Raw genomic sequence first — 20,699 nt, forward strand, 5'->3', positions numbered from 1 at the left:
TTTAACAGATTCCAAATGGGATAAGATAATATAGCGAGATTCACAACAAACGTTGCATAATTTTCTGAGAGATCCAAAAATGATCTTACATTTTCATCGTTTTGTGGATAAGGGGCGTTAAGCAAAGCTTCCACCAGATTTCCCTTCTGTATTATTCCATTCACATCAACCACATACTCCAAATAACTTCCTTCGTCTTGTTCATATTTACATTTCTTATATTCAGCCACAAGTCTATATTGTTGCAGTATATTTAAATCTTCCAAAAGTTTGTCATCATGATCTTTTTTCGTTTTTCCCATTATCACGATATCATTCTGTAAATATACTACATTTTTGTTCCTTTAATAATCTGCTGCGTAAGTCTCTGAAACAGGACAGTAGCAGATGCCAATCCAAAAGGTACTCTTTTAAATTAAAGACATCCTACCAATGTAAGGAAAGTAGTAAGATTCCTACACTCTGGGTGTAACGTCACTTAATGATATGACACAGTTAAATCTATGATAGAAAACCATTTCATATCCTTTGAGACTACTAAAAGTGTGTTTATTCTCTGCAGGGAAATTCTGTCTATGTAAATATTTCTATTACGATCTCTGAGGTCCACACATATGCTTACTCATTGGTCCAGTGTGCCGCAACCAAGTTCTCTTTAAAGCAGAAACTTAAACCTCCATTTTATTCAACAGGTTCCTGCCTGCGAAGAAAAAATGTAAACGTCTCTGTTGCAACTCACAATGAGAAAAGAAAATATGCGTTGATGTCTTCTATCACTTAAACTCATGCATCACCAATGGCAGCTTTTTTTTGTCTATACTGCCATACATTTTTCTGTCATCTGGTCCTAGACAATGGGGTAAAAATGTATTTTTGTGTTCCGGACATAAATGTTCAACTTCAAAAGTAATAATATTATATTAAAATATTTTCACCATTCTTCCCATTTCATACTAGGTTCCCCACCTGCTGTAAGGAAAGGGTGTGGAGGAGAAAAATTAAATGGGTTGACTGTTGTCATAGTGGTGGGGAAATATAAATTCTCACCTTAGACTAAACCGCATATGCGTCCAAAAGGTTTAAGAATTTTTTGTAGTACTCACGAATGGATGTAATGAAGTACAGAACGTCACTTATAGTGACACAACGCTGTTAATTGAATTTGCACCTTGCATGCTTATTGCAGTTGTGCAGGGTTGCACAGTGGAACGCACAGTTCTTTGAAGACATCAGAATTTTGTGTGCGTATTCCAAAAATGCACTGTAAAATACCAACATTAATAAATTTCAGGTTTTAAAGATGGCGGTGTGTGCGTATCACAGTAGTGCAATGCAAGCCTCACAGGTTGGAAAGGTTTAAAACCCTAAGACAGCGGCACACGCGCAATGAGTATAAGTTGGTGCGTCTGATGTGGTGTGTACACATGCATGTGTATCGCTGCTGTGCTAAACCATCAGTGCAGTGGAATGCACCAAGTCTTTGTTGTGCATCATGAGCATTCCGGAGGACCATTACCAATGGTCAAAGTTCAATAAGGTAAAGCTCCACGAAGGTGTGGCAGAAGTTCTGTGTATACACACAACTAATATCACTCACCAGATGGACTTATACATGGAGAAAGCATTAATATGGCGCGAAGCATCAACTCCAAGACCAAACATTATTGAATAATCCCATCACCAATTCTTATGTTGTAAGGCTGTCACGAAAACAGTGGAAGTTGTAGAAGAAGTTACGTTTATTCTAGCCCACAGCAATACACTTCTAATCTTCCCCGCACCAACTACATCTCTCCGTTCTCCCCTCACTACCCACATTCTAGACTCAAATACCGTAAAGCACTCGGGCAGGCACAAGGAGACAAAGGGCACATACACTTACTAATATATGCAACACTGTCCTACTGCTGTCTGCATTCCTGAATCTCCTGTTTGTTTCTTTCTTGTATTCCTTGCTCTGCTTCTCACATCCCTATTACTTCTCCTCTAACATTACTGTTTCTGTTATGTTGTGTACTATTATGCAATGTTCTATTATGTTAACATAGATTTGTCGCACAAGTCTTCCTGTTGTCTCTCTTGATTCTGTTTCTCCTATGCCTGTTTCCTGATTCCAGCCTTCTTAATGCCTCTGGCAGTAATTACACTCCTCCTTCCAGTTTGTGTTGTTTGGTTATTGTAGTGTAGGCCTGTCTGCCTAGCACTTTTTTCCTTTGTTTACCTGCCTGGGTTGAGAGCTGTCATGGTCCTCATAGGGGATGAGCCTTTATAGGCTCGTCCATGGAAAAGACACCAATTTTCAGACACGTGGCCTCTCTCTGGATTCTAGGATGTGGCATGTGTTTTCTGATTTCTCAACCCATCTAGAACCATATTTGTGACACCTTAGCAGTCCCACCAGAGGTGGTCATTTAACACTGTGCTACCACCACAATACTGTGGTTTGGCAAGGGTTTGTCAGTGGTAGGTGTTATTGCCAACCACCCTGATCGATTTGATTGAATTGACCTGCTCCTGCTAGGTGTTTGCATTTGCTCACTGAGCCTTTTTTGGGCACATGCTTTGCTATAAAGTTATCTTTTCTTACTCTTTTCCCTTTTTCTCAGCCTGCTCCTACGGCTGGTGTTGTATGAGCAGTTTGTGTCCTTCTTGGGGCCCTTCACGAAGGAGATCTGCCTGGCCCGGTACAGGATGAAAGCAGGTTTCACTGTGGGCAAATTTCAGCATTAAACAGGACCCGTCTGCTGCCCACCCATGAATAGGAGATGCAGAGAAAAGGATTAACCCATGGGGGCAGGTAGTTCAGCGGGCAGCAATAACTGTTAGGGGGAACTTTGAGGTGGGTGGCATTGGTCTGCAAGGGTTAGCGTCAGACAGTTCAGACGGAAGCGTTTGAATGTTAAAACAGTGTCAAGGTGGACAAGAATGACTTTTTCCTTGTCACTTTGGTTCATCTCAGACTGCTGGTAGCAAACTTCTCCACTCACCCACACTCCCCTCTCACATGCTTCATAGAAATATACCTAGTGGAGGGACTGAAAAGATCCCTCCACGTTAGAGCACTAAACGCGTCTGAGGTGAATCCGCACTACATTTCTGTGAACCTGTAGGGGCTCAGTTTGTGAATAGGTGTATGAATGCCAACATCTTGTACCTGGACAAGAAGCTCTTTCTTCTTTTGCTGTCCTTAACTACAAGACTGTCCTCTCAATCCCCAGCTTTTCTTAATTGTTGAGCGGGACAGCATCCATTTTGTATTTGGGTCGCCTTCTGGATCTGGCAATGGATGCTGTTTAGACAATAGGCAGAGAGCGAAGCTGTCACAAGTAGGGGCCTACCTAGCACCTCATTGTTGATGGTGGTTCCTGAGGATGGGCAACACAACTCATTTTTGGGCGAGGTGTCATGTTTTTCATCACCAGTCTTTGACAAGAAGAATAGGACGGTGAAAGAAAGATGCATGAGGTGGAATCAAGGCTGGGCATCCTTCGTATTCTGCAGAGCTGGTGGTCTTTGCCCTAAGAAAAGCCATGGGACACAGCACTTTTTTCAATGTATGTATTCAATTTACAAATTAACTCCTCACTTCCCTTTGTTCACCAGACAGCCAGGTCCAATATTAATATTTTGGAGAGTGATTCCTGAAAGATCCACCATGTTTCTCAGCTGTGTGCGTTTTTAACACCATGACACCCAGGCGCACATGCAAGATGGTGGAATTAACACTCACAAGGCGTACAGCGCTTACTTTCCTCGCTCCATGATTGTCTTCGGTGTCGCTCCATGATTGTCTTAAGCGACAAAAGGCAAGTTCCTTCTCATACAGCTACTTGTTCATCATGACCACAATCACTGTGGGGGCCATCCATCTATATCCCTGCAGACCTGGGGGAGGGTGGGTGAAGAGTCTTGGTTTTCTCATCCAAGTGATCAGGGGCACAATCCAAGGACTGGCTTTGTTGTCAAGGGGTCTGGTGCCAAAACTTCTCCTTGGCCCTCTGGGAGGCACGTGAACTCACCCTGAAAAGATTATTTCCATATTTCAGCTCACTGTGTGTTTTTTCTAGAGACACCTGCGCTGGTTTTAGATTTGTTTCTACTTAGAGATGATTGGACATGATAAATATTTTTTTTGAAGCCCGGAGTGAGGATTGCTCACCAGATCGATGGGTGGTATTGAACGGGCTGACAGTAAGGCCCTGGTCTGAAGGGGCTTTTGAGAATGTTAATGGACTGCGTGGAGACTAGAGACAATCTTGGATTGAGAATGATGTGTTATTGTAGTGAATGACACATTAATGACTTCGATTACACGTGCTCTGCTGAATTCGACAGCCATACAACTGTTTGCACGGGGGTCGCCATTACGAGTTACGAGTGGGCCGGAATCTTCCAAGCCCTTGGGGTTTTGCCCGGGGGAATACATGTTTGCAGGTCAAAGCTGATGCGGGAACGCATTATAAGTTCTATTTATCGCACCCTTTGAATTCCGAACCCGGGGGATACATCTTTTTACGGGCGCGATAAATAGAACTTGTTACACTGAGGCGCTGTCATTTTTATCACTGTGTCTGTATATTTACAGCTTCATTGAGAGAGTCAGTGAATGTTCCAGGGAGAACATTTAAATGTGAAACATAGTGGATTCAGAGCAAGAATGCTAAGATCGTGCAGTGAATGTAGTGCAGAATCTTATACGCGCCATTACTTAAATATCCTAACCTATCCTCCTTTCTGATATAGTAAAACAGTGATTGTTGGTGAGACTGTCAATAACATTATAGGTATTTCCGACGCAAACCCTTGTGGCAGTGAACAATGTCAAAGTTTACCTGTTGTGTTTTTTATGTGTGATTTAAGATTTACCACTTTTGATTTAAATGTCAATTTTCAAGCATACATTAAGGCTATCAACTTCATTTTTCCAATGACATTGAAAATGCATTTTACAAATTAGCACAATCTTCAAAATTCACATTACATTGTTTTATTTATTTTTCTCGCTTATCGAACATAGTAGTTCATCTACAATTACAAATTAAAAATACAACATGCAATAATTTTTCATTCAAAATACAATTCATTAATACACCCATCACCTATAAATAGACAAATGTAGAACAATAAATACCTCGAGATGAAATCGGTAAAATATCGTATGTCAATATACTGTTTCTCAACAACCATAACATACAAACCAGAATGAGTGCAAAGAGGAAATAAGAAGGACACACGTGCAACAGTTAATTTCTATTAATCATAGATAGGTTGACAGTCACTTTTTGTCTAATTGATTAAGCAGCAGACAAAAATTCATAGACCACAATAACTATCACCTTAGTGGGATCACATTTACAAATTCTAAGAGCTTTCACGCAGTTTCTCAAACAGAAGGCGACACATGCGTGCTATCCACCTGGCTCTCGGTGCAGAATATTTTGCACAAAATAATAATAAATGCTCTTCGCTCTTACTAGCAAACATACATGCCGGACAAAGAGTAGACCTGTCCAGGGATGAAGCCCATGTTGAGGTAAACGTGACCCTCAGCAGCACGTCATACCTAAATTGCAGGAATGTTGAACCTGCCTGGGCAAGGCGGATGAAGTCCATATATTCCTCCATCTTGGACATTCCGTATTACAATTTTTCTTAATTTCAATATTATATATTCATACAATCCACATCCTTCTTCATGAACACATTCATCTCTATTTGCACTACTCATATGCATACTTTTTCACTGACAACTTAGTAAACAAAGATAACATTGCTATTGTTTGTTGTTTATCTCAGTTGCAAATGGTACATTGATTCTAAACTATTTGCGTCCGATCACAAATTAATAACGATCAGTTAAAGTCTTCCGATAGATATGCAGTTAGCGAGACTGCGGCTGGCCGGCATGTCTCTGATATGAAGTGACTGTAGGATATCCTTTCTATGGGGTATTTTCCATAAAACATAAATCTCTGGTGTACACTTTTCTCTTACGAAAATGCTGTGGAGACTCGGGTTCCTTTTCAGATGATCTCTACACTCAGGCCCTCATTGCGAGCTGTCTGGAGCGGTATCCCCTCAGGAGGGGGAGGAGGCTGCTCTGGGCACCTACAAGGTTCCTGAGTTAGGGGGTTCTTAACCTCCAGACTGATACTTTCTTCCCCTAGCACACCGTACCTGGAAACTTGTGAGGAGCTAAAGGGGCTGTGGGCGCTGCTGACATGGCCCCGCCCACCCCCTTACTTCAGGATGGAGAGCGGGAAAGATCATTATGATTGAAATGAAAGAAACGCTCCCCTCGTGACACCCTCAGCATCCCCACGTCCAATGAAAAACCCCCCGCGACTTTTACTACCTGGTCCAACCTGATGGTAAATGTGTGCAGATTTGGTGCTATGTAGAATTTGACCGTGTATTCTTGGGTCAGCGTGTTATTCCTCATTCTAGGGAAATCACTCGCAGTCCTGGCACTCAGCTTGCTCAGCGATGGGAACACCCAGGCTCCAGAACCTCGTGCTTCCAACCATGTGGTGTTTGAGTGAGACAGGCTCTTCTCCACTGAGTGACCGCAGTGATTCAGAGAATTACTGCTTCTTGAATACATTGGGAGGACTTGCAATTTAGTGACTATAGCTTTGCATGTGATATGTCCAAGATGCACGCAAGCATTGAGTGAACTTTGACAAGATATTGAATTTCTCTCTCTTCCATTTTATCGCTTGTAATTAGTTAATGTTAGAAACAGATTCTGTTTATTGGTATGTTGGTTTGCCTACTTTAACAGGAGTTAGGTGGTTCATCATCCATTTCTGACACCTCCCCAGTGGCCTCCTGTCTTGCACCTCTGTGCCTTTCGGCCATTGATCCTTCCAGCTCCGCCCTTTGGCTTCTTCTCCTGTAAAGTCTAACTCTCAACCTACAGCAGTTTCTCAGGACTCTTTTTTTATTGTGTCCCCACAGGTCACGGTCCATCAGTGGAGCCTCCTCCGGCCTTTCCACCAGCCCACTCAGTAGCCCACGGGTAAGTGACGTTGAGGCTCCATCAGACACAGTGCCTCCCCAGGTAACTGCCATTAACCTCTCACCAAGAATACTCTCTGTCCCATCACATTACTTTTGGATGGAAAGAAGGGTGGGGGTTGTGTTTGAAAGTAAATTAAATGATCACCGATGGGACTTTCGTGGGTCTGTACAGCAGGGGCAGAGGATCATGACATACATTATCCCAAATCCTACAGGTATCTCTGGGATGTCAGTCTGTTGGTACATCTGTGGTTGCAGAAAATAACTAATTTTCTCTTTCATCATTGCCAAGCAGTCCTTTTTTTACCTAACCCAAACCCCTTCAGCAGCGTGCGGCCTTCTGAAACTACCCTACAAGGGTCACCCTCTTTCCCGTCCCACTTGCAGTAGTCCTTTCCACCCTTTATGGTTCAAACAAGAGCCTTGTGTTCATCTGCCCGTAAGCCATGCATCTACTATACCAAGACCACGCCAATTTACTTAAATGGAAGGCACCTCTGAAACAGACTTTTAGCTTTGGTGGACATTTTCTGGCCACTTGATTACGCCTCTCACCTCCTCGTCAAGAGTCAGAACATGAAAATTACCTTTGTCCGAGAAGCAGACCCCGCCAAGACCTCAGCCCATGTCATACTAAGATTGTCCACTGAACGTCCCTGCTGAAACGCTGCTTTTGTACTGCCTACAGACCTCACCCATTGCCATACACTGAATGGACACAAGGAGTCACTGCTAACCCCATTTTTAGTTCCCTTCAAAGCTTAGGCAGTGACCCTTTCTGCCTTTACGTTACCTTCCTAGTTTCAGTAACTACAGTATCCTTTGAAATCGATGAAGCACTCAGGAAGGAGCAAATTGACTGTTTCATTCATTCTCATTGAGCCATATTTACAGTATATATATATGAACCCATACGGTGTGCTGTCGCATAAGTCCTCATAATCGCTTTACCAACAGTTCTACCCTTTACATTAAACGCAAACCTTTTAGGAGCGGGAGTAAGGAGCAACATGTCCTTATTTATATTGGCATGAGAATGACTGACAGCAGAATTCTTTAGTCAGTATGTGATTAGGTAGATTGGGCGGGATCATGAATAATTGATTAGGTATTTAGTTTTGAGTGAATTGAGTCTATAGTAATCCAAAGATGCACATATCCTGACGTCACAAGAAGCTGTGTGGTTGAGGTGAACAATGTTTGTAGATCTAAAGTTGGTCTTATGAGCGAGAAGGTAACCATGTGCACAACAGAGAGAGACTATGTGACGCGAATGAATGCACAAATGAAATAAAAAACAAGTAAGGGGTGGGGACTGGTGGAGAGAGAGAGAGAAAGATTCAGGGCCTCATTTATAAAAACTCTTGCATCGCTGCGTAAAAACAATGATGCAACAGTTTTCCCTGCGTCCTCCTTGCGACACGATGGATGCGCCGTATTTAATGTATGGTACTCCATGTTGCAAGGAGGTCTGTATTTCTGATATATCTGTAGGCACTGTAATGACGCATTGCTGGAGTGTGTCGCAAAAGTGACAACTCCAGCAATGGGTCATTACACATGGGCAAGTCCCATGTTAAATGTGCCTGCCTCATAGCAGGCGTAAGATTTTGACGAATTGACGTCCAAGAAGTGGCGCATTGAAATCTGATAGATTTCATTGCACCACTTCTACGAGGCTTTTTGCGGGGGAACGGCCACCCTGCATACATTATACCTGACGCAGGTATAATGAAGTGCAGGGCTTTGCAAAGTGACGCATCTGGTTAGATGCGTCACTTTTTAGATAGGACGCAACATAGGACGTAACATGGCACATTTGTTAAGCCACAAAAAGTGACACAATGGTGGCGCAAAAGTCTTGCAAGGCCTCATAAATAAGGCCCTGAGTTTGATGGGTGGTGAAGAGCGCAAGTTTAAATGCAGTGCATTGTTCTGAGACAGTAAAGCATTGAGCTATGTCATTATGCAATGATGCCCAGGCCCCCAGCACCATTTCCATTTAGGAAACAACAGCTCCCTGCGGAAAGTCTCGCTGCTGAGGACTCTTGGCCACACATCCGGTGCTCACGTGGTTAAGGTGGGATTTAGACTGGCACGCCCTCTCTTTCCTCACTGGGGTAGAAGGAGAGACTCAGCGCCCATTTTCCTCCCACCCACCTGCTTTTTGTGTGTGTCTGCTAGCAACAGTCCTGCTCTCGCCATCTGCACGCTGCCGGAACCAGTGCTGCCCCAATCATTGCCACCTCCCGCCTCACCACCTTTCCTGCCCCTTCTCCCCCAGCGCTCTGGCTTGGCCTGCATTTCTTGCCAATCACTATCCTACATACACAATTCTAGAACAGTTCTCATAGGGTCACCTTTTATCCAATTAGATGCTGCAGGATACCCATCATCAGGGTAGAAGGGGTTTGAGGAAGAAAGGAAGCAGCAGATGCTCCCGACTTAACAAAAAGAAGCGACTTGAGAGTTGATGCTATAAAGGAGTGTAGGAGACAACTAACCTCTGTTGTTGCAGAGATGGTTTAGATGTCATTCCACATTTGTTATCGGTTCTGTTGTTCAAGGGTGAATGCTGACAGATGATGCCTTAATTTAATCTATGGATTTAGTGAAATGCTGGCAGTCTAGTTTATCTATAGGTTGGCAGCTAACCGATTTGGTATGGTGAGCGTCCTAAATATAATTTACAGAAAAATCGCCGAGTTAGTACTAGACAATCTAAACCAACCCTTTTATAAGTGACATTTAGGACAAAGCATTTATATCAAGCAATATGCTGATATACAACTACAGATATTTTTTGGTTGTGTTATTGATCCCTATTACCTTGGGCCATCGATTGTTAAGTTACTTTAGATAACCACCCATGGGTAAACTATTCATTTTACTGATCTATAACTTTATTATTAGGCTGCTGAGGGTGTAGTTTATCTTTGATAATGGATTATTAATGAGTGGAGTTTTTAATGGCTAATTTATGTGGTAGCACTGGTTATTACATTATTGATGGGCAATCTTTGTTTTATATAAAAATACACTGGTAGCTTTGTTTTTGACACCAATTTTCTGGTCGATTTGCTCTGTTTCTGGTGACAGATTATATTATATTAAAACGGCAGATTACTGATGTGTCAATTGTTTTTACAATGACCTGCCACTGAAGGGTCATATCAGTTTTACGGGCAATGTTATTGCTAGGTTGTATTTTTTCAGATGAAAGATGCTCAATACATTTGCTTAGCTGTAGATGAGAAGCTAACAATGAGTTAGTTGAGTCTACCTGATGATAGTAAATGTGTATTGACAACTTTCCTCGTTGTCAATACATTAGATTAGTTTTAGATCACAGATTACCAATGGGCTAGTTGAATATAGACAGCAGATTAGTGATGCTTGTTTTTGCTGTTGGATGAGAGTTTCTTGCGTTCATTTTTTTAATGGTTTTGCATAGTTTTCCTCTCTGCTTGCCAATTGGCTGTTGCTTTTGTCACAATGGTTGCGTTTGGATAATTGATGAGTGATGATGAGTTAGATATAAATAATTTTTCTTATTATAGAACGATTCTCTTTCAGCTATGGGGATCTCACAATGCTCTTGTGTAACGCCCTCCCATGAAAGCGTGGGCAATGTTTAATGTTTGAGACTGCCGGCTACTTGGGATACCCATTACGTCTACTAAGTGCATGTTTGTACTTGGCATCAGTTCTTTGACACGCTGCAAACCCTCGTACTAAAATGTCAATTTTGTAAATAGTTATGATCTTTTTTTCGAGATGTTCTAACACTCTTATCAGATCTCTAGTGAGCTGTCATAAGAGGCTAGGAACCAGATGCATAAAAATTCCATTCACAAAAGTTGTCCCAATTTGTACACCAATGGTTGGATCTGACCACATGGGTCAGATCCAACCTACCTCTTTACTATTCATGTGATAGGTTACAAATTGCAGCTGGTGGCCAAAACAGGAATGGTGACCTTCTGGGGTCAGCAGAGCACCAATTCTGTGTTTGCTTTAAAAAAAATATATTTTTAAAAGGATTGAGAGTTGGTTATTGTCCCCCGGCACCAGTGCCCACTCCTAAACATTTTTTTTTTACATTCGCAAAGGGGTCCCTGTGGGAATGGGTGCACCTGGGACCCCTTCCCCTTTGCGAATAGTTTACCACATCCTTTGAGGAGTCAGTAACCCATCAATGATTTGCAACTGAAACTGCAGACATTTAGCTGTCTCAAATCCTGTGATTTAGCAAATAGCAAGGTTTACAACTGCTAAATTGCTTTGCGCATCTGGTCTAAAGTTTCGGTATTATAGGCTGCATGAAATCGGATCCATTAACTAAACAATTTAGCATTCATTTTATGTTCCAACTTGACCACGTCACTGTTAAACAGTCTGCAATGACAAATACGTGGAGATGCCATGTCTATTTTTCACCTTACGGTGAGTGAATACCAGGTCCCTAAAGCTGGTTGTTTTGTTGTTTTGCTCTTGCCATTTTCTGTCAGGTGAAGGGATTGATAATGGATTACTCTTTGCTCACTTGTGTTTTGCTTGATAGATTTTCTCATGTAATAGATCCAGTGGTTGAAATACTCATTTGCTTTATGTGGCAGATTATTGATGGGTTGGTTGTGTTAAACGGATGACTTGCTGATTGTTAAGTGCATTTTCTGCTGGCAGATAGTTGTCTCATTACCTAAACGTGAGTGGGTAAATATTGGCATTTTGGTTTCTAATACATTGATGGATTGTCACATGATAATTTGTTTTTACGCATTTAAAGCTGCTTAAACATTGCTAGTTAGTGGTAGACATTTTTGCTGAGAGATTTTGTTCTTCCTACACTGATTTCTTATCATTGTTCCTGTTGTTAAGTAGCACTTGTGTATCACCCAATATGCCATTAGTGTGGCTTCTAAGTGCCTTGGTTCATTATATCGGTTAAACTCTGATTTCAGCCACATATTAGCAATGGGTACACTTTTACGCAACACGTTTCAGCTATTTTCAGTCTAGTGAGCGAAAGCTCTACAGTAATGGTTGGCACTAGCATGGAGAAATGTTTGTGGCTTTGTACATACAAGGCACCTGCAGATGCTAGCGGGAATCATACTCCCATGTTTAAGATGTTTTAAGATAGGTGAGCAGAGACTGAATCTTCCTTAGTTTCTCCATCTGGAACCCCTGTATTTGCGCCCTGAATAGCACATAACAAGACGGAGAACGCTCATGGAGACCACCAAAGTATGAGAAAGATATGTGACAAAATGCAGGCATTAAACTTTCTCTGATCCTCTTCAGGGATCTTTGAGCAGAGTTGAAGTGGCTTCCTTCACATTGCTACTGAGAGTACCTTTTTAGGTGAGTCGTACCCAGTCTATCTGGCCTCCGTTGTCGTAAGACGGAGTTCGAGTTTTGAAATTCTTCAGACCTCCTCAGAGCCAATGATTCCATCTTCAAAGTAATGGTCTTCAACCCAATTCTAAACAAGTCCCGTGAGGCTCCTGCAAGTTCCAATGCTGTTCACTCTGTTGCTCAATCACTTCTTCCTCCTGGTGATCCTCATGTCGACTTCCAACATGTTAACAAAACAGGCATGGTGGGTCATGTCCGCTTCACCTAGTGGGCCTGGCTCCCTTCTTGGGCTCAACTTCAGGTAGACATCTGTAATCTGGCAGCTCACCTTCCCTTGGGTGCCTGTTGGTTCTAGTGCACAATGGCTCTGATTTCCCAAGATATTATTAGACCTGAGGTTTGGTGCTAAAATGTAAAAAGCAAGTAGTCATGGTTACAATAATCAGATGTTTAGAAGAATAAGGTTAGGAGTGTGCTTCCGGAAGCTGAATAGAACAGCTCAGGTTATTTTATCTGTTGCATCATTGTTTGACCACTCCTTCTGTCCCAAATGTTCTCAAATAATCCATCTAAATCACTTGGGAATTTAGGATGATGATAAACATCACCGTACCGCCACCAGCTGAAAGGGCGGAGCAAATAGGAGATTCGCCTCCCAAAGTAGTTCCTGTTTATTATATATAATGTTTATCTCAGGTATGATAACAACCCCCTCCACCAGATACTACGGCAAGTTTTCTCACCTCTAGAAAGGGGTAAGGTTTTGCTTGGTTTCCAGTAACCGAGCAGGACTCTGCAGGTTGGAATGGCCTTTACATCAGTAATCGATTGGCCTGTCAGCTGCACGAGCCATGTGCCAATGTCAGGTGCCCACTGTAGAGAGTGCCCTAATACTGAGAGGAGGGATATGCCGGTCACTGAGAATGGTGGGTAATGAGTCCTGGCACCTGATGCACTTCCAACAAATGTGCTGCCAAGCTCCTCACCTTGAATGCTGTGATGAAAGGTCTAGCAGGAAAGGTGTGGCCATTGCCCTGCCTGGTCACTAGGTAGCCAAGGGCCACAGTTGATACATGGTGCATATAAAGGGGACCCCCTGCACTTCTGAAAAGTTCCTGAGCCAGGGAAAAGACAACTGTGATGTAAATCCTCACGCAACCATTCTCTTTGCTTTACAAATACATGATTTCACAATCAACAGAGCTCAACAACACATAAATGTTAGAAAAAATAAACAAACATATTTTATCATCAATATTCAATGGATATATTAACATGACATATATATATATTTTAGAGCTGTATTTTATATATATTTATGTATGTCATGTGAATATATTCTTTGAATATTGATAAACTATTTTTGTATATGTTTTCTAACATTTATGTGTTGTTAAACTCTGTTGATTATGGAATAATACATTTGTAAAGTACAGAGAATGGTTGCCTGAGGATTTACATTACAGTTTACAGTCGATACATATACATTTTGTGTAATCTTTCCACCCTGAAGCTTACAGGCTTGTTTCTGATTTCTCATGGTCTGTGTCTTATTTTCAGGGAGGAAGGATTACATTTTCGTTCCATACATTAAGATTTTTACAAATCAGTCTCGTCATTGGTGAGGGTGCACGCTGTAGAGGACACATATTCAGTGAAATTACTTTTGGGCACCTGCGTTCTGCTGGGACCTGGTATTTAAATGCTGGCATGGTCCTCCTAGGCCTGTGCACCTTGCTGGTCAAGGGGGCTCGAAGGTGAGAATTGACTTCTTGCACCAGTGACCGAGCTGCAAAAGCCAAGCCTGAGGCTTTTTGCTGGCAAACCTGCAGGTTGGCTAGTTATGGAGCCTTGCAGGGTAGCAAATGAGGGACTTCATAGTGTGTCATAAACAGACTGAAAGTGTTTAAAATGACTATCAAGGCTTCATAAAATGCTCTACTGTGATTCATTCATCTGTTGAGGAGTCTCAAGAGATCTCCAAGCCTTAAAAATACTGGACATGAAGAGGTCTGAAAAAATGGCAAACTCGAACTTATTTATACTTTATTTCGACATTGGTAAACATATCTAAATTGTTTTCATCAAAAATCGCCATTTAGAAACAGGACTGTTTTTCATGTGAGGAAGTGACGATATCACCCAGAAAGGGCAGACTCAAAATGGAAGTTGATGTTCACATAGTGTCAGTGATGTCACTTCCTCCTACAAGATCATGAAGGGCTGAAAGGTAGATGCTTCTGCACTCTTACACGAACCTCTCGCCTCCCACCCAAGCATCTTCACATGTATCTTCATTGGCTTCATGTCAGATGTGGATCACGCTTTTGCTGCTTGTAATGCCCCTATCACCGCACACCTTTTGATTTGCCTGTCCGTTTTGGGTTGTTCTGGTGATCATTGTGGGTTTGGCTGCTGCTGTTGCTATTGTTGAATCTGTTGTCAGAATTTGCTGCATTTCCCAGCTAACTGCATGTCTCTTGTTTTTTTGTTCTTTTTTTGTTCTTGTTCCTTTGCAATCATTCCCCACATCACCCAACTTTTGATTGTCTTCCACTCCATCCTTAATGTTCACATTCCTCTTCCCATCCTGTGGATGTGATTGCATCATTGTGGTATTGCACAAATGCTTCTCTACGTGCATGCATCTTCACTGGTTGACTGCACACATACTTGAGATATGCATGGGTTCTCTCTCTTTCTCCTCGTCCCTCTTTGCGTTTTGTCTCCTAGCCTATCAGAAAGTTCTTCATCCCCCCTCAGAATCCCAACCACCCTTTTCCCCCCCGCCCTCAGGTTACCTTGGATGCTGATGCCTGTAGAAACACGAGGCAAGGCAACAATCTCCAGCCAATGCAGGGGATGTCGCCTAATCCAAAGACGCAGACCCTGCCATCCAAGAACAAGCTGGCCGAGAAGCCTATCCAGTCAACCAAATCCAACCCGCTTCCTGCCAGTCGCTCTAATGCCTCGCCTTCACGGAGCACACCCTCGCAAAATGCACATAACCGTCTGCCTGTCAACACAGCAAACTTCAGTCCCAAAATTACTGTTCCAGCGGCGCACACTAGCCCCATGTCTCCGATTCGGTTATCACCTTATAGTAATGATGGGCATACCAAATCTATTCCTACAATACAGGTCACCCCTCACCATTCTCCAAGGGGAAGTCCCCTTCCCACTCCCAAAGGGACACCAGTGCACACACCCAAGGAAAGTCCGGCAGGCACGCCGAACCCAACACCACCTTCCAGTCCAAGCATCGGAGGCATGCCATGGAGGACGCGACTCAACTCCATCAAGAACAGCTTCCTTGGGTCACCACGCTTCCACCGCCGGAAATTACAGGGTAAGTTTGAAATTGTGGTGTAAGTCTTGCTTTTATTGCTTCAAGTCTATGTCAGGTGTTTCAGGAAAAATCATCAGACAAACTGAGTGAAGGAGATAATGGGCAGAAGTTGTGGGATTCAAGGTTGTGCACTCGTAGGATCAACAAAGGGATTGGACTCAAATTGATGACATTTGTACGTTTGATGAGGTCAAGGGAACGGAGGCAAAAGGAGAGACTAGTATGTTTTGGACTTTAGTGAGAGGAGCAAGTGGAGGAAGGGTGAGTCATGAATGGATGGAGATGAAGTGACTGGTGCCTGTGAAAAGTTGAACGAGACTTGTAAATGACTCAACTTGAATAGCGTTAGCTCCTCTGGGTCCATTTCTGATACATAAGAATATCTTTCCCTGTCCAGACGACATATTAGTCATTATATTGTGCAATGGAGTCTCAAGCAATTTAGGCAAAATCCTTGTCTCTTGTGCCACTTTTACATTGAATTGAAATGTTGTAAACAAAAAAAAGAATTCATTGAATTTCTGGGCAGATCCTCTCTAGTTTTTGACAGTTTCACAAGCCTTTCTTCTGATTCCTCTTTATTCTCCTCATGCACGTAATTTTCAGAGCGTCATTATCTCCCCAAGCTCTAAATCAAAACATATTGTTCACAGGATACTTTTTCCAGAAGGTTTTGGAGACAACCCTCCTTTTGAAATTGCAGATAGCTAGCAATCTGCAAGTGAGGCACGCCGTGGTCTGTGAATGAATGGCCCTCCCTTCGTTAGATCAAATCTAGAATCATGTGTATGCTCTCCTCCTGAGGAAGGGTGTATTTAATATGTTTATGACATAGGATATTGAGGCAAAGGGAATGGGGGCGCGCAGATGCAGAAGTGCAGGGGTGATAGGTTTAGTCTTGTTATCTGGCTGCAAACAGGTCTATGCAAAGCTACAAGAAGAGGGGGAGTAAGGCACGTGAACATTTATATGAAATGGGAGGATAACTACTATCCTTAAGGTGTCTTAATACATTTCATATCTACATTATTTATTTCAATAATTTAAGCTCCTGACTTGGATTTACTAAGAAGCACTGGAATATCAAACCCAGAGATCAGTAGGTACACACCAGGTGCCTCCAGCCAATATCTTGCATTGCATGGTGGTGTCTATGTTTGAACCTGGCTACTCTGTATTTGTATGGTCCTATGAGTGTGGGATGGGACCAGGAACCCTTAGGTTTCGAGAAAGACCAGAATAAAGAGGTTGGTTGGTCTGTAGTTGAAGGCCTTGATGATGATATGCATTGGTGTGAATCGTGGCATTCTCCTGGTCGGACTCCTTCTTTTTCATGTTTTTACCGCTATGTTAGTTCACTCTGAAATTGGTGTGGGTGATAATCCTCGTATTGATTTATCTGTGGTTCCTGTTACATAACATGGATTTGGACTCTGCAGGTATTTGAGACCTGTGCCTTCTGTAGGATTTGTATAAAGTGCACAGGACTTTCAACATAACCATAACTGTTTCCGCATTGTGCTGCTGTGGTATGTTTTTTTGTCTTTTTCTCTCAGAGCCTTTTGTTTTAACATCTGAAGCTTATATAATTCTTATTTGGAGAGGTTGATATATGCCTTGCTACAGTAGTCCAACTGTAAGATTATAAATGATACTATGTTTTCCTTTTGATGGTCTGTCTTGAATAGGCGGGTACACTACGAGCTGCTGGTTAGTGCGCAGTTTTGGTGGACTGAGATCTTTAGGGAACAGGAGTTGTCTGAGATGATCTGACACCAACATTCTTTTTCTGTAAGTCAATGGCACTGTCACTGCTCCCTGTTCTTGAGGTCAGGCAAGAGGTAGGCTTATGTTGGTTGAGGTTCCTTTCCCCATTATTTCACTATTTTACCCATTCAAATGTAGAGAATTCTGCTTCATCCAAAACAGCTGGCTTTCAAACAGTTAGGGATTTTGCTAAGACGTTAAGGGATCTGGTGCAATCGGAGGTAAATCAGTAAACTGCTGATACACATCATGCTCTGCAAGCTCATCTTCATCAGGGGAATATGTATAAGGTAAATGCAAATGGTAAGACAGCAGTTGCTTGGTAGACCTCCAAAATGATTTTCCTTCACGATGATGAGGACAAAGCAATCCTTACCCATTGGCTATCACGCAGAGCATTGATCAATTGTAAGGCTGTCTCAGTCACCCCACTATACTACTCCAAATGGTCCAAGACTGTGCTTTCTTAGAAGGACAATCTTCTGGACCCACCCAGCTTTAATGGTCATGCGGCAGGCGAAATTTTAATGTAACGAAAGTATCATGTGGCAGTGCGGTCATTTACGGACATCACATTTTTCCTTTGAAAAAGCCACTTAATTTGCACAGATATACAGTTTTCGTTATAAAACTATATTGCACACAATTCATAATGTGTGGAAATCGGGTTTCAGTGAATATTTATCATTTGTGCATCACCAAGTGTCTTGATTTGTTTCGATCCTATTAAAATCTTTGTTTTCATCACACTTCGGAATTACCAAAAAAGTGTTTTATTTTTGCATTCCTACCTGCTGTAAATGTACAGTTCATTCACAGATGTTGACATTTTGTTTTGTGTCACCAACAAATGGCGACCTTCAGCCTTTTCTTTCACACTCTCTGTACCCTGGTCAGGTTGTCACATAATTCACTTTACATTTCTTTCTCTGACTGCAAAGTTTGAGGAGTCTGTAAACACCAATCCCCATGTTCAAAAAGTAGTAATTTGTCTGAAGACATAGCCTGACATTTGACCTCTGTCTTAAATGAGCAGCAAATGTGGTAAGATAAATGCAGAATTTAAAGGCATCTTTATTTAATCCTTGGACTTTTGCGATCCACCAAAAATTGGTTCTGGTCAAAGAGGTGCTGGTTGTCTACTGTGCCCTATGCTGTCAGTCGTGGAGAATGTTTTAAGGCTCTGTGAAGCTTTATAGTTGGATGAGGACTTTCCTTCCATTATTTTTCTACAGACAGAAGACACCCGTGCAATTTTTCCCTGAAGACATACTGTAAAAGTAGGACGGCTGTCTTGCAAAAAGAAATACTAATGACCCTGATGCACTGGAAGTCTTTGCAAGTTGCTTTGAAGCATCTGTGTCCTTTTCTGTCTGGTGGACCGGATCAGAAATAAAACCAGCAGATATAAGATGTACCTGGGATGGCCTTTCTATCACCATGTTAATGCTGGCAGCACAACTGAGCAGGTTTTGGTGATGGAGCTAATGGTGGCTCTGCTGTAAGGCAGCCTGCCATCCACCAACATCTAAATGAGAGAAGGTATTGTGAAATGTGGGTAGACTGAACATCCACCAATTTTTGGTGGATACCCCTTTGGCACTAACCTTCACACAAAGCCTGCAAGTATTCTTTTTATGGGAGCAGCTGCATAGAATTAAGATACATTCATGAGACAAAGGGAATAAGTATACACACACAATTGTGATAAGAAAGTAACATATGTATCAACAAATATCCTTAAATGCACATGAGCTTGAGCAGTAAACAATAAGTGGTCTGTGCCAATGTTTTCAGTTCCTGCAAATAGTCCCAGGCTCACCCACTGTATTACTGCTGTAAAAAGCTCAACATTCCTGATGCATGGCAGTGTACCTTGTGTTGGTGCTAAGGTGGAGTACTTACAACCAGTTGCTAAAAACAGGTTACAGAGTTGATGTTGGCACATACAGGGTGATGTAGCGGAAGCGGGTGGGAAATAATTTCAGCACTTACTAACTACACCAAACTCTAATAATAACTACAATAACATATCTATAATGTCGGGACCATATGTCATTATTCCACAGGAAACTGTAACAAAGGTCCTCCAATGGATCTTTGGTAGAGTTAAAAGGGACTGTGTATTTGAAACCACGGTAATGCTATTTCCCCATGAGGACCTAGAATGAAGGAAATACGCTAAACAACATAATCCAAAACGTTAGGCAAGTATTCATCTATCTTATGAATAAAGACAAACACCTTTCTTTTGATTATCTCTTTGTTATTTAGAATAATGAATGGTCAATCACAAAGTCCAAATAGAAGGACATCTTAGATCACAAATGTTACAGATTATCACAATATGGCACAACAGATTCAAATCACAATAACAGATTCATCAAGAATAACGGAGAGAGAGAACAAGCAAAGAACACAGCAGCAGTGAAAATACTTCACCTATGAACGGAAAACTAATGCTCAGCAAATATTAGTAGGAAAACTATTCCCACGGCCGTTAGGAATAGCGGAGGCAACACCATCAGCCGATGATGTGCAAAGTCTCAGGGAAGTTCAGTGGATTCAGCAGGATTGCCAGTTAGAATATCAGGAATCTGCACGGCATGCAGCTCACACCACGAACGCAGGACGAGTCCCCAGGTCGTCTTGAGAACAAGCCGAAGACTACCTTCCCGCGAAGGTCTTCATACATTGTAACGTCCTTTCCTTGGGTCACATTGTATCACTCTTTTCTCTCTACGAACATTTTCATTTGCTTAACATGATGGTGTGGCGGTCTTCTGACAATGACCTAACCATAATTTCTAAACACCCTTTGTCTGATACATTATACAACTTCTGAAGAAGGAAGTGAAAGTAACCTAGATACGTATGTATTTTATTAATGAAACAGTAAGTTTCAAACATCCGACTACTCTCGCTCAGACAGGAAAGAACGCAATATTTTCAGACGGATTTAGACTAATATCTACACTCTAGGAAACAACTCGTAACACGTGAAGGCCTAAAATCAAAGACAGCATTTGTTTTACAAAATCACAAGGACAGGAGTACGTGAACACATCCCCTAATATTCTAAGGCCTACATTTATTTAGCAAAGAAATAATTAGTTTTAAAATCCTACACTATACTTTCACGAAGAATTATGCTCTTTCTTTGTTGTTTTAATTTTCTATAGCAAGGAAGACAGAATGA

At 42.0% G+C, this 20,699-nt stretch overlaps 1 protein-coding gene across 7 annotated transcripts in view; it reads left to right on the plus strand.

The window, feature by feature from the left end:
• The window catches only part of BRSK2 (BR serine/threonine kinase 2), a 672,447-nt gene that overhangs the window by 552,408 nt on the left and 99,340 nt on the right, over window positions 1–20,699 (plus strand). For 4 of the 7 annotated variants that reach the window (XM_085644912.1, XM_085644913.1, XM_085644914.1 and 1 more), the window contains 2 exons: window positions 6,961–7,021; window positions 15,118–15,733. In XM_085644912.1, the coding sequence (XP_085501038.1) occupies window positions 6,961–7,021; window positions 15,118–15,733 (677 nt within the window). The remainder of the gene's footprint in view (window positions 1–6,960; window positions 7,022–15,117; window positions 15,734–20,699) is intronic. The other 3 variants (XM_085644916.1, XM_085644919.1, XM_085644917.1) reach the window with 1 other exon arrangement.

The sequence above is a fragment of the Triturus cristatus genome, chromosome 3_1, assembly GCF_964204655.1.
Source record: "Triturus cristatus chromosome 3_1, aTriCri1.1, whole genome shotgun sequence".
Classification (NCBI taxonomy): domain Eukaryota; kingdom Metazoa; phylum Chordata; class Amphibia; order Caudata; family Salamandridae; genus Triturus; species Triturus cristatus.